The sequence below is a fragment of the Cryptococcus neoformans genome, chromosome 5, assembly GCF_000149245.1.
Source record: "Cryptococcus neoformans var. grubii H99 chromosome 5, complete sequence".
NCBI lineage: Eukaryota > Fungi > Basidiomycota > Tremellomycetes > Tremellales > Cryptococcaceae > Cryptococcus > Cryptococcus neoformans.
In genome coordinates, this window is record NC_026749.1 from 775,934 (window position 1) to 797,052 (window position 21,119).

The following is a 21,119-nucleotide window of genomic DNA, read 5'->3' on the forward strand; positions in this document are numbered from 1 at the left end:
ACGCTGCGAGGAGGCTTCTTTTGGAGCGACCTTGCGCCGCTCCACATCTACATTCACAATTTACAATCACCAGCAGGTGCAAGCGAGCCATGTCCAACTACCCTCACTCATCAGCCATCGCATCCTCCCTCTCCACTTCCCCATACGGTAAGTTCCCCTTCCAGAGCCCGTCACCTCGCTTACTCCACGCCCCGCAGCCCTCCAGTCGAACCTCGAAAACCTCATCTCCAGATCGCGCACCCATCCACACCCGCATCGCGTAGCAGGCGAACACTCCCCACCACACCACAACAACCATCTACAGCAGCCCTCTCCCTCTTATCCGCACCCAGTGGAAGGCTCCGATAATGATCTTGACAAATCTACAACAGGTCATACGCTTGCGGGACATCACGGCCCACGGGTAGGCACCATCCAGGAAGCCTCTTTTGACGAGCCACTCATATTTCAAGATGACGAGGATAGTATCAGCACCGATCGCCAACGAGGGGAACGTACAAGTCTTTTGAACCATGATTGGAAGAGGCGTGTGTCGGGGACATCTAGACGGTCATATGGTACCGCGAGTGCACCTCTGGGAGCGCATGAGGGTTCCTGGCAAGCCTCGTCGGTGGATGGCCTCGGCGTAGGCAACAGCAGGTCAAGGTCTAAAGCCCGCACACCACCTCGCCGTGAAAGCGAACACGGCCGTAAAGACAGAGATGGAGATGTCGCCCAACCGCGTGGCGTTCCTGCTCAGTCCTCATCCGACGAAGATTCTACCTCCACTCGCAGGGGCCGTCTTCAAGGTTCACGTCCGCTATCTCACACATCTTCTCCGTACTCCTCTCCCACTTCTCCCTTTCGCAGCAAAACTGTGCGTGTAGCAGACGAGTCATCCGACGAGGATGAAGGAGGGGATCTTGCTCGAGGGTTACTAGCAACGAGTGGAACGGGCGTTTTCGCAGGCAGTGGTAGGGTAGGAGACGCAGGACTAATGGATTTGGACCCGGTGGAAGAGCTTGACGCCGAAGATCTGGAACTGCCGGTGGGGGAGGATGGAACAGAAGTGAGAGATAGGACAAAAGCGTTCAAGGTACTGTCATTTCTTCCTTGGGTCCATTGGGTGAAAGCTGACTATGATAGGCTGAGCTTCCGATCATCCTGCGCTCTGCTCTGCCAGTCTTTTTCACCCAGGCTGCGGAGTGGTCTCTGGTCCTTGCATCTGTTGTGTCGATAGGGCATTTGGGAACAACTGATCTGGCTGCATCTTCGTGAGTCTTTGGACAAACCAGCATGTAGACACCTGTCTGACTCCTGTTAGGTTGGCATCAATGACTGCCTCCGTGTCTTGTTTCTCTATTCTACAGGGACTTGCTACGGCTTGTGAGTTATTTTATCGGTCCTCGCACCACGATGCAAACTGAACGTGAACCTAAGTGGATACCCTTCTCCCCGCCGCTTGGACATCCTCAGACCCTTCGCGGGTGGGTCTCTGGACTCAACGAATGTAAGTGAAGGTCTGCGCATTTGGTTATAGAGCTCATACATACGTTCCAGGTTCATTGTGATGGGGTTCTCTATGGTAAATAAAAGCTCTCTATCTCACTTGGCTGGGTGGCTAACATGTGATAGATTCCGATGTATCTCCTGTGGTGGAATATTTCTCCCATCCTTGTTGTTCTAGGACAAGGTGAGCATGCCGTCCGTTTATGAATTAGTTCTGCTTTAGCTAAGCTTGAACCAGATCCAGAGGTTTCCCACCGTGCAGGCGTCTATCTCAGATGGCTCTCGATTGGTATCCCAGGATACGGAGGCAACGTACTGGTAAAAAAGTGAGTTGGAGCGTCGCATGCGCGGTCGGGATCGGGAAGCTGAGCCATTCAAGGTATCTTCAAGCACAAAATCTCATGCATGTCCCGACATATACATTATTTTTTGTTGCGCCTCTCAACCTCTTTATGAACTGGTTGCTGGCAAGTTGTCATCTTCACAAGTTGAACGCAGCTGGGAAAATTTAGCTGACTTTGAGCAAGGTCTGGGGTCCAGAGCCAGTTCGTCTTGGTTTCCCTGGCGGAGCGTTTGCTACTGCCATGAGCTACAATCTCGCGGTTCGTTGCTTGGTTTCCGATATACAATTATAGCGCTGACATCCCGCCGATATAGTTTGCCATTTCGTCCATATGGGCTATATTCTTCGGGCCTCGCGATGCTTTCCACCCTATACGATTCAAGTATGCCTTCTCTAAACTTGGTACAGTCACCTCTCTAGGTCTGGCAGGAACTATCATGGTATGCTTCTAACTCTAACTCTAAATGGCTAGCCCTATCTAACGTGATGTAGCTTTCTTCTGAGTGGTGGGCATGGGAGGCGTGCGCCCTTGCCGCATCTCTTCTTGGCCCAACAACGCTTGCTGCCCAGTCAGTTCTTCTTTCCACTGCCTCGACGTTCTTCCAAGTTCCCGCGAGTCTGGGTATTGCGTCTGCGGTGCGGGTAGGGAACTTGTTGGGAGCGGGGAGAGACTGGGAAGCCAAGTGGGCTAGCAGGACCTGTTTGTTTTTGAGTGTGACATTTGCAATGGTCAACAGGTGAGTGCATCTTTTCCTTGTGGGATAATCAGTCCATTTGAGGCGTGCGTGAGCTGATAGGGTACCTCAGCTTGATCTGTATTATATTCAGGACTAATTGGGGTTACTTATTCAATAATGATCCTGAAGTTGTAGCACTCGTGGCTTCCGTTATGCCATATATCGCCCTTTTCCAAGTATGTATTTCTTTGGTCCTCAGACCTACACATACGTGACTAAAAACAACCATGCGTAGATTGCAGATGGTATAGCAGCAACGTCGGGATCCATTCTTCGTTCACTCGGACTACATACGACCGGCGCTCTGATTAACCTCACGTCATATTATATCATTGGCCTCCCTTTTGGTCTATGGCTTACATTCACGCCCACATTTGCACTCGGCCTGATTGGCCTTTGGCTGGGTCTCAGTGTCGCCCTAGGATACGCGAGCGTGCTCAGCGCAGTGCTTGTCTGGAAGGCGAACTGGGTGAGGGCCGTAGAGAGAGTTAGGGAGAGATTAGGTTTGGGTGTACATGGTGTGGTTGGGATAGATGGCAAATGGGATGAGGGAGAACAGGCTATTGACGAAAGGCAAGAGTTGTCATAATATCGTATTTGTGGCTGCAGTGGAAAAATAAGAGTGAGAAGACAGATAGGCGCTTGGGTGAGAATAGCCTGGAAGAGTAATGGTCGCCTCTCAGCTCGCGATGCGCCGTCGCTCCGTCCAGTACTCGAGAGCTGGTGAGAAAGCTAGATGAAGGATATACCATTACTGCTAGTATTATGTATGAGTACTCGTTTCAAATATAAATACAGTCAACGTTCATATATTCGACTTGTGTCGATCTATTTTAACCCTAAAGTTTATTGGGAAGACCCACCATATTTATTAGCCGAGTAATTAGATAATTAATTCCGAAAGCAAAAAAGATAAACAGAAAAAACATAACGGTAAATTGAATGAAATTAAGGGGGTGCTATTATTATTTTATCTAACCTGTGATGGGCCTGGCCCGCGTGCCTCACGTCACTGCGCCCGCCCGTCGCCTCACATCTCAATTTTCCACGCTGAGCAGCCTTTTGCGCGCCCCAATCGACCCCATCTTCTCTCCCTCTCTGCCGCCTCCGCCCCACAGTTGCAGCAGCGCCCCCCCTTCCCGCCACCGCTGTTCAACGCCCACGCTCGTTCCCCATCACCGTCGTCTCTGCACTGGATCGCTCGTTGTGTCGCGCAGACACGGATCCTTCCTACCTGGCAAGCTGGACCAGTACCTAGAAGACGCTCACCGCTCTTTTCTCCGCGTGCAGGAGGTTGCTCGAGCGAGGCCAGTCAAGACCCTGCGTATCGGCGTGCACGCTCGGACCGCTGGAAGTGGTTTACCTAATCCCCGCTTGCGGTGCACGGATCGGGGTCCGCTGGTGGTAAACACGGGCTCTCGCTGATGCTGTATCGCCCATACAATCTCCAGGCGCAATCCATGCCCTCTCCACATCTTCCCCTTGCTGGGCCCTCCATCCCCCCCCACTCCGCTCGCCACAGGCCACGCACCCTCTCCCTCCACTCCCACGACAGCCACCCACCGCATGAGGATCAAATACATCCGCCGCGCAAGTATACAGACCCCACTCCACATATACACCGTCCATCCCCCAGCCAGCGCCAGACCCAGCATCAAGACCAAGATCTCGACGTGGATCTCGACGCGTATTCGGCCGCCGACTTTGAAGCTGATGAAGTCTCGCGAGACAGGGATCCCGCCCTGAGCTTTGTGGCTTCGACCATCGATTCCGTGGCTGGCAGCTCGCAAGGAACGATGACATATGACCACTCCTCCCATATGACAGATGCCAAAGGTGAACAGGAACCGAGCTTATCTATGCGTTCGACAAGTGGTCGCGCTACGACTTATTCCTCTGCCGAATCGTCTACTGGCTCAGGCGCCTTTTCCTACCATGCCTACTCTGATCACATCTACACTCCTCCGCCACCCCTTCCCCAAATACCAAACGGATACAACTCTCCGGATACGTCAGGTATGACTACCGATTATCCCATCGTGCGTAGTAACGCAGAACAATCCCATACTCGTCATATTCATCCTCCCCTTTCACCTTCACATTCCTTTACACATAGACCATGGAAACGCGATGCCGTCAACCGCTTACGAAGCGACTCGACATCATCGGCTTTCACTGCAGATTCAATGTCCACGGACAACTCGGCTACATCGTCCAGTCGAATTCCACTGCCAGATGCGGCTTATCACTATGCGTATGACGACTTTACATTGCCCTACGAACAGGAGCAGGCTGAGCCTGAAGCCCTCGCAATGATCAAAGAAGGCAGAGAAAAGCTCCTGAATATGGAAAAGATTGAGGCAATGGGTGGCGCAGAGGTTCTTAGTGATAGCGTGATTTGCTCTCTGGCTGGCAAGTACAAACCGTGTCCCATGATAAGACATTTGCTGATCCTGTTGATCAGGCGTGACACATCTTCTTCTACCATCATGCGGACCACGAATGCTTGATCTCCTTCCACGTTTGCTATCGGTGCTTGCGCCGTCATTGGTGGTATTGGACCTATCCGATAATAATCTGGTTCTTTTACCTGAATCACTTCAATATTGCACTTCATTGGAAGAGCTCAACCTGTCGGAAAACCCTCTGAGACTTCTTCCACAGTGGATGGGGAATTTGAGCGCTTTGAGAGTACTCGTAGTAGATGGATGTAGGCTTACGGTTCTACCACAAGGACTGTGCCATTTACATTTCCTGCATACTATCTGTGGTGAGTGAGAATACGATTCTGTGTAATGATGATGATGCTAAATATTTGTCAGTCCGACGAAACAAATTGGTGTGTTTACCAACGTGGCTTTGTCTTCTAAGTCAGTTGGAGACACTAAAGGTCGATGGGAACCCTTTCACTCCTGAATGGGCTCAGATTGTACCTCCTATCTTGGGAGCGCCCTTGCCGATGATGGCGTCCAGCTCGAGGAGACGGAATGCCCATCATCGACATCTCTCCATCAATAATGGTATTCGCACTCCGGTTTCTATGGTGTCTTTGGAAAGCTCTGACCAAGAACCCAACTCGGCTTCGTCATCTACCCCCAACCTCGATCAATCATTCGGCGCTGCTTCTTCTTCTACTTCCCAGTCAACATATCTCGTGTCAGCTTTGAGCTCAATCGCCGAAACCAACCTACATTCCGCTCCTCTTCCCAAAACTCATGCAAATGGCGGGGCGTTGACTTCCCCTGAACCAGTTACGGAGACGCCTCAATCTCACGGTGGCTTGCGAAAGATGCGTTCTGCAGGTGCACTCCTGAGATCTCTCGACCAACCGACTTTGAACACCACATCGAATTTCACACCGACGCGTCCAGTGCTCGCTGAACGTTCTGTCACAGAAGGGAGGCGGGCCGCGAGCGCGATGGGTGATTACCAGGAGGAACTTCAGACCCATCCAGGAAAACTCACCAAGTCTCCTACTCCGAAAACTACTACACCACCCATTAAGACTGGCAGATGGGGATTCCTTCGTAAAATGTCCATGAATCGACTTCGACCGGATAAGGAAAAGGTAGCTGCTATCGCCGCTTCAGCCTCTGACAACCTCAAGTCCCTCCCACCCCTTCCTCCCATTCGTCACCAACACTCCGACCCTATACAACATGTCACCATCCGCCCTGGAATGGTTAGTACCATGTCCGCAGCCACATTGCCAAGCCGGAGGATAGCAGACTTTGAGGGGTCAGAGTTTGGCCAAATGAGCAGCTGTTCAACTCCCTCAGCATTGACAATGCCTATATCGGGGCTGCCGTACCAGCCGTCTCCTATGACTATGACTTCGACTGGGATCGGATCGGCATTGCGAGGAAAGAGGCGGAGTTTCTTACCGATCGACGGGCCACCTTCAATCAATGTCCAGATCCCTACGTCTGCCTTCTCGACCGCAGGTAGTGCAGATAACATTTCGCAACTAGCCGCTGAAACACCTATTTCCCAAGCCACAGTACTGCCTTACACCCCAGCCCAGCCTATGGTTGGATCCCCTGTCATCGATACCGAGCATGAAGAAAGGTACACCAGGGGACTTAATACTATAAAACTTATTCTTCGTGATCTCCACGATTTGTCCAGGCGCTCAATTATGCCTCGTGATGGATCCACAGCCATGGGTGATAGCAGTGCGCATAGCAGTTACGCCGGCTCTACCGTTCCCTCTGAACATCCAGGCTCCCCCTTGTCCTCAAATCGGGACTCGTTTATCAATGTTCGACAGGCGAGACGGCCGACTCTTGAAGGAGATGCCAGAGATTCGCCGGCGGCTGATTCAGAGGATTTTGGTGAAAGGGACCCATCCTTATCCGGCAAAAAGTTCAAGAACGACAGGTCAAAGCGAACTAAATGTATCCATGAAATATGGGAAACCGAAAGGACCTATGTTCGGAATCTAGGTGAACTGGTAACCATCTACGTTCGACCAGCCTCTCAACCTGTCAACCAAAGTAAATCCGTTGTGGAGACTGTTGTCCCTGCTGCTGAGCGCAAAATCGTGTTTGGTGGCGTGGAGAGCATCCTTGCCATTCATCGGGATAATTTCTTGCCGGCCTTGGAAACGGTTTTGAAACAGTTGGTCGAAAATGGGGACGATGAAAAGGGCACTTTGTCAATCAACACCGCATACAGTGTCGGCGAAGTCTTCAGGACTTACATTGCCTACATGAAGCAGTACTCCACGTACATCACGAATTTTGATAACGCTCTTGCTCGAATGAAGACCTGGTCATTGTCGAATTCTGGTAGCTCGACCCCTGCATTCTCGGGCAAGTCTTCAGCCGCAAATGTCTCTGTGAACGCATTGTCTGTTGGAATGGGCGCTGTCTCGCTGTCAGCATCAGCGGTTCAAACAACTTCGGGGCAATCCATGTCATCGAGTCAGCGGAAACGGGTCAAGGCTTTCCTGAAGAAGGCCAGGGAACACCCTATGCATTCCCAAATCAGTCTGGAAAGCTATCTGCTTTTACCGATCCAGAGGATTCCTAGGTACAAGCTGCTTGTGAGTGCTTTTTTGAATGAAACTGATTAATCTTTTGCTGATTCTTTTTTAAAGCTCACTGAACTTGCCATGTGCACTCCTGCTCGCTCTGACGATCTCCGAGACGCGCTGGATGACGCGCTCACTGAAATTTCTAGCCTTGCCTCACTCATGAACGAGGAAAAGCGTGACGCCGACTCTCGATTACGTCTTCTTGATTGGCAAAAACGATTCACAAATTCAGGGCGCTCTCCTCTTGTTCAGCCTCATCGTCGTCTTGTTATGGAAGGCCCACTCACACTGTCTCGTATCGTCAAAAAAGCTTCCACGTTTGTAGAGTGTGAGACTGTGGCCGAAGGAGATGGGGACCATACGATCATACCCGGCAAGGCCGTTGTTCCAGTTGACTATGTCATGCCCGAATCCGTAGAGAGGGAAGTGATGTTGATTTTATGTTCTGATATGATGGTGTTGGCGACAGACAGGGGAGAAGGGTGGGACGGGCATGTGAACGTTTTCAACGTGTTGAGGATGGCCACAATGCTGGAACCTGCTAGTTTAACGGCTGGCAACATCTTGAGAGTCGTGGATAATAACGTAAGTCGAGTTATGTGTCAGATGTGCTGCCAATAGACGCTGACTTAGGTCCTAGTCGATTTATTATTTTAGAGGAACATCTCGTGAGAATACACTACAATGGTGTAGGGCAATCAACTCTGCTCGGCGGTGATGTTGAGGTGGAATGGATTTGTGATCATCAAAAATGGATAATTTGCAAGGGACACGGTTGGCCATCTATCACTTTTATGAAATTTCATGCGGTAGCCTTACGATTTTCCAGGTTTAACGACCCTATGAGGTGGACTTATGTACTCTTTTTTGTAATAGTAGTAGAGTAGCCTGATGAGATCCGGGGCCTTGACGATTGCTATTGGCATGTATGGCTTGGCCTGCAACAAGCGGACTGTATATAAAACTGCGTTGGACAATACGCATCTGCATACCACACACAATCTATTTTGACGTCTCTGACAAGACCCCTTTTTTTTTTACTTCAAACATTGTAACCTTAAACACCTAAGCTTTGCCAGCCAAGAGACGTGCTCCCTCTGGTGCATCCTTGTTACCAGGGCCAAACCAGTCAGGGAATCCCTAAATCAAGCAAGTCAGATATGCCACCAAAAAACGCATCTGTCTCAAGAATGACTTACAAAGTCGGAACCCCAAGGAGGAGCAGTGAACCGGGTTTGCTTACCGCCTTCAGCGAGCTTGTCAAGTTTGTTCATGTCTTCCTCATCCAACTTGATGGTTCTGAGGTTGCTCTCAATTCTGGCAGGGGTTACGCTCTTGGGCAACACGACAACACCCCTGTTGACCTGGTAGGAGATGAGTACGGTGGCAGTGGGGACATTGTGCTTTTTGGCCACAGCGAGGAGATCGGGGTCCTCGTGCAAGGGGGATGAAGTAGAACCAAGAGGAGAATAAGCCTCAAGGAGAATACCCTTCTCTTTGCAGTACTTCAAGAGGGCATGTTGAGGGCAGTAAGGGTGAAGTTCAACTTGGTTGACGGCAGGGGTTACTTTGCCAGTCTTGATAATGTGCTCAATGATGGGAATACCAGCATTGGACAACCCGATGGCCTTGGCCTTGCCCTTCTTCAACACATCCTCCATCTGAGCCCAGGTCTTGGCTTGATCCCAGTCCCAGTCGAGGTTTCGAGAGCCATCGGGCTTAGTAGGGAAAAGAGGGTGAGTGCCGTTGGGTACAAGACGCACAGGCCAGTGAATGAGGTAGAGGTCAAGGTAGTCGGTCTGGAGGGACTTAAGAGTAGTATCCAAACACTCTTCGACACGATCATGGTAAGAGGACCAGCTGTAGAAAGGTGAGTTCATGAGGCGAGGGGAATGAATTGGCTTGACATACACTTTAGAAGTCAAGAAGATTTCCGATCGAGGAACACCGCTGTCCTTGATGCCAAGACCCACTTCGTCTTCGTTCTGATAATTGGATCAGAGTTTGCTTCGAAAGAATCCATTGGGATAGATGCTTACCTGGTAGCAAAGAGCACCATCAATGTGCCTATAGCCAGCCTTGAGAGCATGGGCGACGGCTTGGCGGACTTCACCAGCCTTGGCCTGCCAGGTGCCTAGATGTGGAAGTTAGCAGATGAGGCTGAGTGTGCAAGATAACCAAACTTACCGAGACCGACAGCGGGAATGGAAGCGCCAGTGTTGAGTTTGAAAGAAGTAGGGGCAGACATGATTGACGAGTTGAAGATGGGGAATGTAGTGAAAGTGAGAGTGCGGAATGGCTTAAGTACCCTCCGACTCTCGGACAATAACTTGAGTTCAACATCTCACGGCCCGGTTCTCCCGGACCGGGCGGGGCATCTTTACAAAGACCTTACGTCATACAAAGTTTCCTTGGTTGATTACGTATACATTGTCGGCAAAGCTCGGGTATATGTGGCTGAATTGAACTGCGCAACAAAACGGCATCGGGGAAGTCTGTGCTTTATCGCTACTCGGTCAAATATCAGGTGGGCCTGATGCAACGCCTGCTGATGGCGCATACAATTTCTGAAAGAGAAGACCAGGCTTTGTGTTGAGCCTAAATAAAAGATAACAGGGCTTGATCGTACGCCTGTATCAAGCAGCGAATTCCTGGAGTGACTCACTCCCCTGTGTGATTAGATCGCATAATTGTGGCGATGCAGTGAGTCACCACTATTTTGGATTTTTGATAGACCGAGTAAACATTCTTAAATAATTGATCGAAGTCCGGCGAAGCTCCGCAACCTCCCGCTCAACGATGAAGGTGTTGCAATGGTTTTCCTTCTGTTTGTGCTGATGATGTCTCAGGCTATCGTATCAGGCAGTATATTAATTAAACATTTCAATGTCTACATCGATAATCCCAGTCTCTTCGCAGAATTTAACCCAACCCATTAGAGTGAAGTTATGTTGGAGGGATGAGTGAATGGGAGCAGCGAAGATCTGCCGAGAGGGAGTTTCTAGCAGATTTGTTTTATGTTTTCTAGGAAGTCCTCCACCGTAGTCTTTCGGTAGATTTTATTCGATCAGTATTGTCGTCCTTCAGTTACTGCATTCAACATTTGCCAGCAGAACAGATAAATTCTTTGATAAATTCATTCCCAGATATCAAAGTTGACACTCCGGTCGATCCTACATGCGCATACGATTGTTACGAGTAGAGACGGACGAAAGTCGGGGTATAACCAATCAAATATTCGTATTTTTTATAGTACATCAATGTGTGAAGTCGGGTCGCAATTTGATGGGCATTTACTAGGTATCCTACAAACACAATCGCATCTCAAAATCTCAGTGCAGACTAACTGCAGTACTTAGCCTGGCAAAACGTATGGTATGATTAGTTCCGCTTGAGGCTCTACAGTTAACTAGCACGTATCTAGACAATCAGTCAACAGCACCCTCCGCTTCTAACAGCTTGTTCAACACCAGACGATTCTGTACTGCTAGACCCCAAGGCATCTTGTGCAGTCTATCCATGAATATTTTCAGCATAGTGCTCACTGTCCAAGTGGTAGATGAGCCAAGCAGCGGAAAGGTTATCTGACCACCGTGGGAGATCCACATCTCCGGCGGGGTTATACAGAGCCCTTTAAGAACGCGGATCAGTAGGCATATATATGACAGCAAGATTGGTACTGACAGTTGGCGGCAAAGAAGGCAACTGGTGAAGCAGAGCTCAGTTGTTGAGGAGCGTGCTTCAAGACAATCCAGAATATGAGGGCACAGTCGAATGTCCAGATTAACTCTCCAATTGACCTGTTAAAAGCGTGGATTTGTGACTTTTAGATTTTCCAAACTGCGGTAAAATTGAAACTTGATACTCACCCTCTCGGATTCTCCGCCATGAGCTCACTCAAAACACCGGCATGCCATACTATTTTTCTCACCTCCGACCCATCTGCCAGCCATGTCTTAAGCCACGACAGCGAACCTTCTTGAGTCATATCGGGCTCGTACTTGCCCGAAACATGTTTTATCCGCTGAATAAGCCCTGGACGGGTGAATATTAACCGTGCATGGTGATAAAGCGCTGCGGGAGTCAGGCGCAGACAGCTAGGAGTCCGGATGGGGAATGTGGATGTCGCAAGGCGCGTGAGAAGATACCCTGGTTGTCTAAGGTAAGGCCAGTAAGCATTTGCCTGATAGCTCACTCACTTACGTATCAAGGATATCTGTCTGCGCAGGATAAGCCGCCAGATCCATGCCATTTTCTGAAAGGCCCAGCCCTATCGCCTTTTGCAACAAGCGCTGGTCCATCAGCAGCCTATACGTATCGTTTGTGAGTTGTAGAATGTTGTTCACACAACCCAACAGGGATACTTACCTCCATATGGTGTACGTCACAATCCCCACAGTGAAATCAGACATGGCGATCTGCCCATCCTGTCCAGCCATACACATACTTAACAGCTTCAGAAACCTTGGCCTAGGGAGTCTCGGGTCAGGAGCTTCTCCCCTGGCGATGACTGATGCCCATGCCTCCGCACTAGGGGCCTCCCATAAGGCTTCGTCTGTTGGTGGATGGATGCGGGCTTCATTCACCATGAAGATGGGAGGGATCAACAACATTGCCGACATCTGGGCGTCCAGAAACTAAGACACTAATCAGCTGATCTTAAATGCTTAGGCGTAATATTTGGAGGACTGACATATACACCCCATCCCAGTCTCCTCCTCCCTTCATCTTTCAAATATGCTTTATACCTCTCTTCGTTGCTTGGATGTTCTGTCCTTTTATACAACTCATCCGTAGCGGTATCTAGACCTCTTAGCAAATGTAATCTTCGGCAAGTGGTGACAAGGCTGCATCTGAAGATCTCGGCATGGTAAAACATTTCCCGGGAACCGCAGACCACACCAAGGGCCGTTTGTAGAGTAAATGCAGCTAGGGCATAGCGGTCAAATTTCGCCCGTTGGTCGCTGCCCCTCTACGAATCAATCATGTTCATGAGCAACGGTCACTTGCAAAGGGTGTCACTTACCATCCACGTAATCATTCTCCGCACTAGTTCACAAAGTGCCACCGCAAGTGGCCGGTATTTCAGGTCTGCAAAAGTAGCCCCGATTGCTGCCACCGATAACAGCAGTACTGCAGGCGTGTCGCTTTCCCGAAAAGTGGGCCTGTGGAGAATAGGGAACATGGGATGGAATTTTTCGAAATATAAATCCACAAAGTCTGACAAAGTGTCATGATCGGGAAAATCATCGATATCCGGCATCAGCCAATGCGGCTGATGAGAAAGATAAATAAGTGAAAGCATGGCGTTGCGGGAAGCTTCGCTGATAGATTTCGGTCCTGGGCGAGGGGAACGGATATTTGAGGAGGCCTTGACACCCCCTAAGGTTAGGGGACGGTCTGGAACGTTGGGTTTAAATATGTTGGGCTGACGATGATGGTTAAACGATATCAGCAGTCAGTAGATGATCACCTACCCAGGGCGTGTCATCTTTTCTTCCGAATGGATCTGCCACCCCCTGAGCTCTAATAGCTTCACCTGTTACTGGGCTTCCACCTCTAGGTGTTGTGCAGAGTAGCCATGCAGCACTGAGCGTATCTGTTGAGCTCGCAGGCCCTACGCCATTGCTCTCAAACATGCTATTCTGGAGACCGACATCCAAATCAATATTGGTGTTAGATCCCCAGCCAAACAGATTACCGAACCATTCCCAGCTCGGATCAAATGTTAATAATTCTGGGTGGGAGGGGATTGTAGGAGTGGATAAGATGTCATCTACGAGTACGATATTAAGCTCTCGGGACATACAAGGCGATGATTGACTCTATCAAAAATGACCACGCACCACTTGGAATATCAATCAAATGTTTAATTGTTGAAGAAGAAGCGACATTCAAGTTGGCGGGGTCAATGAATCCGCTACCTGGCGTGCTTTGTCCCATGAATGGAGTGGCCCCAGAGGGCGCATTTGAAGATGACGGACTACTCTGGAACATACCATGTTGCTGCCTTTGCAAGTTGGTGTCAAGCCCCAGAAGGCTTTGCACCCCACCAGATAGTCTTCCCGGATTAGAATCTTCTGAATGGTCAATTGGAAGACCGGCACTGTGTAAAGGAGGGAGCAAGTGTGAGGGACCTGGCAAGGTAACATTTGGCAAAGGCGGTGCCTCGGAAACAGTAGCGATGCTTGATGAGGAGAGTTTGCGGCTAGAGGCAGTCGAGTCATATGAAAGCCTCCTTGATTTACTGTACGCAATGTGCACAAATAAGCATAGAATTTAATCGACTTTCTGAGACGAGATGGTAGTACGCACGCTGGAGACTCTCCATCACTCTCTCTGCATTCCTCCCCACGATGCATAGTACTCACATGCTTTGCACGCACATCGCTACGGCCAAAGCTTTTACTACAATAAGGGCACGAGTATGGGGTACTGCCGATATCTGCGATTTGAATTACTTATCAGCTACTTGCATGAACACCAGCAGCGTCGAGAGATTATATTTACGAGTCTTTTCATGTCTTCGAACGTGTCCAGCAGTTCCAAATTTTTTTGCACATCCTGCGAAGCAGTACCGTCAGTCCATCACATTGTTCCTTTAGTGCTTCCATAAGACTCTTGCACAAACAGAACGGGATATGTATGAGCGAGAAAGTAATAGATAGTAGCTGATAAGCCTGTCTCTCAGCCTTGGGAGGAAGGGATATATATGACACCAGGTCGTAAAAATATGTATTCTTGTGGGTTTGATCATTGAGGCGTGTCCACAGAGGTGTGGAATTTACCTCGCTCGTTGACCCGTTTTTGCTTGTGAAGTCGAACTGTGTCGTAGTATGACTCACCCTCCCATGAACAGAGATACGCCTTGTCTCCATTTTCGTCCTTTTCGGCTCGTCGGGGTCCAGGCAGAAATGGCATGGTTTTAATTTGTAAGCTCGCTATGCGCTGAGCAAGGAACGAATTGGGGTTATTTTTTGAAGCGAATGGTATTGATCGGTCGGTATGTCCGTGAGAAGTGGGATACAAACAATGAGTTATCTCTCAGGGGTTCTGTGATGCGGTGGGCTGTTAATGGCCTATCTATTGCGGATACAGGAGAGTTGCATACACAATACTACGCGATACGGCAGCAGTAGTAATTTGTGACTTGGCCTGCGTGAGCACACTAATGACAGCTGACATCCACCTCCGAATAGGACGCAGTATCCACCTCCCCAGGTGGATACCGGAAAACAATGTCGGACCGACATCAAACCTAAATTTGCCGACGAGCCCAAAAACAAAGAAGTCAATATTATGTAATTACTATACGCCCGACAACGACCCCTTATTGGCGGGCAATAGTCATTTCCTGCCTGCTTCCAGATCATTTATCGTTTTCGGACCCAGATCAGGCGAAATGTGGCACTATCACTACTGTAGGGCGAGGAGGAATATGTTTTCTATATGCATGAATACAAGCTACCCAGACATACGTTTGGATTACACCGGGAACACTAAAACGCATAAAACCGTAGATGATAGGACACGAGCGGAAAAAAAGAAGACGGGATATAATGTCAAAGGGATGATATGGTATACGGAACGGTACAAAAAGAGGAAAGTGTAGGGAACGCGCAAAGTTATGTGTCCAGATCACAAATTGGTGGGCGAGATTAGCACCGCAGCCTTTCCAATTCAAGCACTGAAAGCAAGGTCAAAATTGCTCGTCCAGCGAGCCTAAGATGAAACGACAGTCTAATACCGGAAATTGGCAGCTTGGGCATAACTGGTAGCCATTCCATCAGTATTAATTAATTTTCCATCTGGATCAGACTTACGGTCCGTCAGCCACATGGGTAGGTCTTCCAAGCCCATACGTATCGGCAACAGGGAACTGCAATTCTCCTGGGTACACCCCAGCGTCATTCATCATTGGCGCTTGACCATGCCCATGTCCGCTTCCGCTTCCAATACTAGGGCCTCTCTGCAGTTCCGCGTAGCCTTCCGAGTCAGTAGTTACTGCAGTAGCTGGTTGTTGAAGGGTACCATCTTGACCATACTCGTATCCATGCTGCATTGCATGAGACGGGTGGGGCGGATAAGCATGGTCGTACGCATTATCGTATCCAGCGTTGTACTGGTCATACTCGTACTGCTCACCAGCATATTGATCATGCTGGTATCCATAAGCGCCAACGCCCGCCCCGGCAGTGAAATCATGTTCAGGAACACCGGCGACCTGGTTAGGATCATCATCAAGTTGAGCCACGAGTTCCTGGCGTTGACGGTTTGCCGAAGACTGAGAAGTCGTTCTCTGAAGGGTTTTCTCAAAGCTGGAATAATAGAAAAAATTAGGACGATCATATGCCACATGGATGTCACACTTACAAGTCGTCATCCATGGTATCGTTTTGAGGCGAGAAATCAATGGGCATCATCTTCGAATCAAACCTGTTGCTCGGTCTCAACTTCCACTTTCTGAAAGCTGTCCATCCAATAGCTGCCAGACCGACAACAGAAGCGACGACAATAATTGCGATGAGTGCCGGTTTGCTGAGCCCGGATGATCCGGTAGAGGAGTTGTCCGCCTCTGAGGTAGATGATGCTGTAGAGGATTGAGTCGCAGAGCGCGAAGCAGTGGTTACCAGCACCACTGTAGAGTGAGCAGCAGTAGAAGAGATTGAAGAAGAAGAAGAGGAAGAAGTAACATCCGTCTGTGAGGTGATCTGGGCGGTACTGGTGGAAGAAGCGACCGAGCTAGTGGTAGTAGACGACGTCGTGCTCGGGATAACCTCGGTGGACGAGATAGAAGTCGAGCTTTCTACAATTAGTCAGCACGTGCTGCAATCTTGCATGGACATACCAATATCGGACGAGGTGGTGGAAGATACCAATTCTTCGCTCGAAGTCGTGGAGGATACCGCCGCGGTGGACTGAAAAAATGTGAGCAGACGGCGCCGTGGGGTAGTAATATTTTCTGATGCTCACACTACTCTGCACAGCGCTGGTGCTCATGGTCGAGCTGGATATCTCGCTTGAAGATGTACTGCTGACGGCTGAGCTGGCGAGGGTGGTACTCGACGCCGCGCTGATGCCACTGCTGACACTGCTGAGGGTCGCTGTGGCTGATGTCGCTGAGGTAGAGGACGCTGCAGCTGCATCTGAGGCGATGGAAGCGAGAGTGCCATTGTCGATTGGGGCTCCTGCTCGAGGAAGGAGGGGGCGGTTGGCGTCTGCGACTGCAAGGGCGCGGGCATGGTGTCTCCGAGGATGGGCCGGGGCGAGGGACTGGGCGTTGGCGAAGGCGAGGGCGAGGAGGAGGGGGGAGAGGGCGCTGAGGTGCATGGTGGAGGGATTGTAAAGAGTGTGGGCCAGCTGGGGGCGGATGGTGTGTAATTAGCGGGAAAAGGAGAGACTAGATGGAGGAGAGAAAAAAAGAGGTCTGAGCGTGAACAAACAACACGCGAACAACGGAACACAGCCGCGACCGCCGCGACCAGCAGAAGATCTGGGCCCGGCCTACGCCGCTTCGCCTCAACGCGCCGCGTGATGCTCACTGTCCCGATCCCAACGAGTGTCCAGCGGCGCTACCCTTCTGTCAGCCATGCGCATCACCCGCCATACATACATAATCCTTCAGCGCTGCCCGTATACTGCGCAGACTACCATGGCAAACAAGCCCCCCTCGCAGCCCCTCATCCAGGTCCCCGCCCTCTTCTCCATAGTCGAACCAGGCGTCTACCGCTCCGCCAGTCCAACTCCGTCGCAAGTGCCCTTCCTTGCCGGCCTCAATCTCAAAACGATCATTTCCCTGACCCCGGAACATCCTATTAAGCCTCTTCTACAATTCGTTCGTACAGCGGGCATTTCATTTGTATGCTGTCCTCCTTCTTGTACCGAAAATTCGGGCTGATTTCAGTTGGTGTGTCATAGGTCCATCTAGGACTCACCCATTGGCGCCGCCCGGGAACGGATTGGAGACCTGTCAGATATGAAATAATTAAAACCGCTCTCGAGGCGTACATCTTGGATACAAGAGCGCATCCCGTCCTACTCATCGATCCGTAAGTTTGCATTTATTTTCCACTGACCCCGGTCTCTGATGCAATGCGACGATTAAAAGGTTGGGGGTACATCAAACTGGCTGTCTTGTGGGAGCGTTGAGAATGATGCAAGGGTGGAACTTTGCTAGTGCTCTCATGGAGGTATGCCGTTAAATATGCTCAAAACGACACGATGCTAATTTATCCTACAGTACCGTGCTCATGCTGGAAGCAAGCACCGCTATCTCGATGAACAGTATATAGAGGTATGGCTTGGTGCTTTGTGGTGTGGTTTAGAGGGCTGACATATCTGAACAGCTATTCGATTCAGATTTGATAAACCTGCCAGCCCCACAATATCGGCCTTCATGGTGGCTGTCTTGCGAGGAAGCTGATCCGCAAGAAGTCAAAGCATTGGCATCATCCAGTGGAGGAACAGGGCTACTCGCGGACACGAATGGCAGAACTCAAGCAATTGTCTAAAAGATTGGCCGGGTCTGCCGCCATATCATTGCGAACTGGGATCCAAGCTCCACATCGCCGCTCGCTTCACCGTGAAGCCTACATTGGCTTGGGCCCAATCCTCCGTTTCTGTGTTGGCTAGAGTTCATATGTGGGGAGACCTTCAAACTCCAACATGGTCTCCAACTCGTAATCCGTGCGTAAATCAAAGTGTCATCAGGTGATTGAGCATGCCTCGAATCTCATACGTGTTATAGGAGCGCAGTCACGAGATATTATTGCCATTCATGCTGCAATTTTCCCGTCTCTCCTTACCTCCCGAAACTTCCAGTAGCCTGAGCCGCACTGCCCATAGCAGACATCCTCTCTCCAACCTTCTTATTTACCTAAAAAAATGCATTTCGTCAGCAAAAACTTTTCCACATGTTATCCCAACAGTATTTGAAAAAGAACAATCGGCTTGCACTTTGTCACTTGGCAGAGAGACTTACTTCAAAAAATTTCGCAGTGCAGCGGTCGATGCATACACTTTCGCCCTTCAAAAGATCCCCTTCAGCGTATCGGTGGTTGAGCGGTGTTGAAGAGATACATTTAGTGTGACATGAGTTGACGAGACGGTTGCTATGATGCCAGCATTCCTAGTTAGTATCCAGATCGCCTAACATGAAGGCAGCTTCAATGGGGAATAAGGAACGTACAAGACATCTGTGATCATATCGAGCTCAGCGACGGCCATTTCTATTTTGGCGGGGTCGACGGAACCCTCAACAGATCGGTCTTTTGGTTTTAATCGTCAGTTTTCATGAAGATTTGGCGGACTTATGGAGTCGCCTAAAAATCAGAAGCGTGTAAAGAACATACTGTTGCCTCCGAAAAGAAAACTCATTGTAGCTTTGTAGTTTTAATGTAAGTGGTACTCCCGTGCTGAATTTGTCTCGAGTGTTATATGCGGACCCTTCGGATAACTGAGCTGGCGTTGGTGGAAAAGACCCAAAGTTTTCAGAGTAAACTGGCGTTCGATGTTATGGGTAGTGCCGTTGTCGGTGGTGGGAGGAGCGGTGAAAGACGTCTTCACGGCCAAGTTTAGTGCGTAATTCTTCGAAAGTAGCTTTTGATTCCGTCGGCAGAAATAATTAATAATGGTGATAGTTATTAACAGCTACAACAGCAACATCAAGGGTAATTATTTAAAATTATTTTTTTAACATTTCATCAACTATCATCTTCTATCGATTTCATTCGTCCAGAATACTCATTAGTCTGACTACTGGCTGGAGGAAAAGATACTGTTACCGAACAATGCACGAGGCCAAATGTTATCTATACTTCTACTTACTGGTAATATTAACAACTAATTCCTGCCATTATTCCGTCGTTCATGTGATAATACAGTTCGCATTCTTTCACCAGTCAACTTGGCAATCATTTGCTATTATGTTTACACGTTTGCTATCCATTTTTCACAAGCATGTTTGGGATCATGGCTTATAATGCCCGTTCCTAGCAATCTTGCTATCCTCTCTCAAGGCATAGCCAGTCCACGACTCATCGTACAAAGCTGACTTGGGTGCCTTTCCCTCTGTTTCTCTGATAAGCTCATTGGCCAACCATCCGATTGCAGCTGTCATACCGCTCCCGCAGCTAAATATGAGAGACTTGTCTCTGCGTTCAATATCATCCCACATTGCCTCACCTCCTACACCGTCCACAAGGACCTGTTTCAGCTCCGACACCGGTCTGTAGTTGGAGAAGGGCTTTTTGTCAGTGGCAGGAATGAGATACTGGGTAAACGGGAGAGAACGAGAGTTGGGGATATGGCCTGAAGGCAGATTGGGTCGAGGCTCTGGGTTGATACCCAGGAAGCGCGCGGCAGGCCGATGATCGAGCACAATTTCTGATGAGGGGTCCGAAAGCGGCTTCTGACAATTGGATACAATGTCTTCATAGGCTAAAAAGATGGCAAAGGCAGGTTAGTGACAGAGTGGGAAGAAGAGAGGACAAAACCACAAACGCACATCGAACCCACTCTTTCTTAGGACCTTGGACTTTGGGGTACTCGCTCGACCCGACTTCGCCCGCTTCGCCCATCTCGACTTCATTACCTTCCTCAATCCACCTAGGAAGTCCCCCATCAAGTACTGAGACCTTGTCATGGCCGAAAGCTACTCGCTGTTAGCTCTGCATTCTGGCTCACGTATACATATTTATGATATGGCCGTACCTTTGAACGTGTACAATGCTCTAGGAGATGAGAAGATACCAATGGTGTCGTACACAACGACGTGGGTATCTTTTTGGATTCCAAGCTTCTCTTTGGGCCTGTCAGCGGTATGGAGGCTGAAACAACGAAATGCGATGCTCACCAAGTTCTTTCTTGAATCTCTCAGCACTGGGCAGCATATGAGTCAAGCTCAAGGGGTTCTTGCCGACTGACAGTTCGGCTACCTCATCCAAGTCGAACCGTCGAGCATTGGGAATGCGTGGGCCGTTGAGATACTCAGCCAAGGCCGAGCGAGGAGAATTGGGCATATGCCATGTGGCGTCGAGGGGCAGGATAGTTTGCTGATAAGTGAATAGGGGCATGACATCAATAAAATGAGCATGGTTGGACCCGCAAGTCCACCAGGGACGCAGCTAGTGGTGGAAGTCACAGTCTGTGGATGGATGCTTACCTTGGGAAGATCATTGTACTGCTTTGGGGTGAGCAGCAGGGGAACTCTGAGGTGAGCTGAGGTTGTGAAACCCCTTGCTGTCCTGAGATAAGGGTTTGCGGTGGATGAAAGTTTCATTATGGTTTGGTGTGAATAGGGCTGTGGGTGCAGCCAGTACGTGTGATGGAGTATTGGGATAACAAGGGAGTATATGTCGCACTTGTACAGTACGAGTAGTGAGTGATCGTGTATGAGCAAATCCCTAGTCAGTCCTCTACCACACACCCCCCGCACCGCCGTGCGCCCGAACCCGGTCGGTACGCTACGGCGTTCGGCCCTCCGGCTATTCCGGAACCGGCAGCGAAATGGCAC

General features: G+C 49.7%; 8 protein-coding genes and 1 non-coding gene; 4 read left to right on the top strand and 5 right to left on the bottom strand.

Annotated features, from left to right (window-relative positions):
- Positions 1-3: 3 nt before the first annotated feature.
- CNAG_07431 (MATE family multidrug resistance protein) lies at positions 4-3,428 on the top strand. The gene is made up of 14 exons (XM_012193615.1): positions 4-147; positions 198-1,075; positions 1,126-1,253; positions 1,304-1,365; positions 1,420-1,489; positions 1,540-1,564; positions 1,615-1,672; positions 1,727-1,814; positions 1,868-1,955; positions 2,016-2,090; positions 2,146-2,271; positions 2,324-2,568; positions 2,639-2,744; positions 2,804-3,428. Exons 1-14 carry the CDS (start codon positions 90-92, stop codon positions 3,155-3,157), a joined length of 2,361 nt encoding a protein of 786 aa, XP_012049005.1. The 5' UTR covers positions 4-89; the 3' UTR covers positions 3,158-3,428.
- Positions 3,429-3,557: 129 nt separating this feature from the next.
- CNAG_01258 (hypothetical protein) lies at positions 3,558-8,555 on the top strand. XM_012193616.1 has 5 exons: positions 3,558-4,980; positions 5,033-5,338; positions 5,391-7,615; positions 7,670-8,191; positions 8,247-8,555. Exons 1-5 carry the CDS (start codon positions 3,993-3,995, stop codon positions 8,322-8,324), a joined length of 4,119 nt encoding a protein of 1,372 aa, XP_012049006.1. The 5' UTR covers positions 3,558-3,992; the 3' UTR covers positions 8,325-8,555.
- Positions 8,425-9,966, bottom strand: CNAG_01257 (aldo-keto reductase). XM_012194034.1 has 5 exons: positions 9,794-9,966; positions 9,646-9,740; positions 9,518-9,591; positions 8,806-9,466; positions 8,425-8,746 (listed from the first exon to the last, which is right to left on the bottom strand). The coding sequence occupies exons 1-5, from the start codon at positions 9,852-9,854 to the stop codon at positions 8,672-8,674; spliced, it is 966 nt and encodes a 321-aa protein (XP_012049424.1). The 5' UTR covers positions 9,855-9,966; the 3' UTR covers positions 8,425-8,671.
- A 222-nt stretch (positions 9,967-10,188) lies between these two features.
- CNAG_12452 lies at positions 10,189-10,699 on the top strand. XR_001045756.1 has 2 exons: positions 10,189-10,309; positions 10,456-10,699. It is a non-coding gene; the product is annotated as a hypothetical RNA (non-coding RNA).
- A 48-nt stretch (positions 10,700-10,747) lies between these two features.
- Positions 10,748-14,831, bottom strand: CNAG_01256 (hypothetical protein). Its single transcript, XM_012193617.1, has 12 exons — positions 14,452-14,831; positions 14,117-14,170; positions 13,922-14,051; positions 13,453-13,853; positions 13,084-13,382; positions 12,633-13,034; positions 12,300-12,578; positions 11,975-12,243; positions 11,810-11,914; positions 11,476-11,763; positions 11,291-11,406; positions 10,748-11,237 (listed from the first exon to the last, which is right to left on the bottom strand). Exons 1-12 carry the CDS (start codon positions 14,525-14,527, stop codon positions 11,035-11,037), a joined length of 2,622 nt encoding a protein of 873 aa, XP_012049007.1. The 5' UTR covers positions 14,528-14,831; the 3' UTR covers positions 10,748-11,034.
- Positions 14,832-15,029: 198 nt separating this feature from the next.
- On the bottom strand, positions 15,030-17,239 carry CNAG_01255 (hypothetical protein). XM_012194033.1 has 6 exons: positions 17,220-17,239; positions 16,580-17,178; positions 16,455-16,524; positions 15,980-16,412; positions 15,430-15,924; positions 15,030-15,377 (listed from the first exon to the last, which is right to left on the bottom strand). The coding sequence occupies exons 2-6, from the start codon at positions 16,934-16,936 to the stop codon at positions 15,347-15,349; spliced, it is 1,386 nt and encodes a 461-aa protein (XP_012049423.1). The 5' UTR covers positions 16,937-17,178; positions 17,220-17,239; the 3' UTR covers positions 15,030-15,346.
- Positions 17,240-18,650, top strand: CNAG_01254 (protein-tyrosine-phosphatase). XM_012194032.1 has 6 exons: positions 17,240-17,465; positions 17,525-17,655; positions 17,715-17,796; positions 17,847-17,900; positions 17,953-18,292; positions 18,354-18,650. The coding sequence occupies exons 1-5, from the start codon at positions 17,259-17,261 to the stop codon at positions 18,115-18,117; spliced, it is 639 nt and encodes a 212-aa protein (XP_012049422.1). The 5' UTR covers positions 17,240-17,258; the 3' UTR covers positions 18,118-18,292; positions 18,354-18,650.
- Positions 18,164-19,170, bottom strand: CNAG_01253 (mitochondrial import inner membrane translocase subunit TIM10). XM_012194031.1 has 4 exons: positions 18,958-19,170; positions 18,795-18,873; positions 18,588-18,717; positions 18,164-18,482 (listed from the first exon to the last, which is right to left on the bottom strand). Exons 1-4 carry the CDS (start codon positions 18,980-18,982, stop codon positions 18,408-18,410), a joined length of 309 nt encoding a protein of 102 aa, XP_012049421.1. The 5' UTR covers positions 18,983-19,170; the 3' UTR covers positions 18,164-18,407.
- Positions 19,171-19,279: 109 nt separating this feature from the next.
- CNAG_01252 (thiosulfate/3-mercaptopyruvate sulfurtransferase) lies at positions 19,280-21,091 on the bottom strand. XM_012194030.1 has 5 exons: positions 20,769-21,091; positions 20,460-20,658; positions 20,318-20,407; positions 20,112-20,258; positions 19,280-20,044 (listed from the first exon to the last, which is right to left on the bottom strand). Exons 1-5 carry the CDS (start codon positions 20,883-20,885, stop codon positions 19,575-19,577), a joined length of 1,023 nt encoding a protein of 340 aa, XP_012049420.1. The 5' UTR covers positions 20,886-21,091; the 3' UTR covers positions 19,280-19,574.
- Between the last annotated feature and the right edge of the window lie 28 nt (positions 21,092-21,119).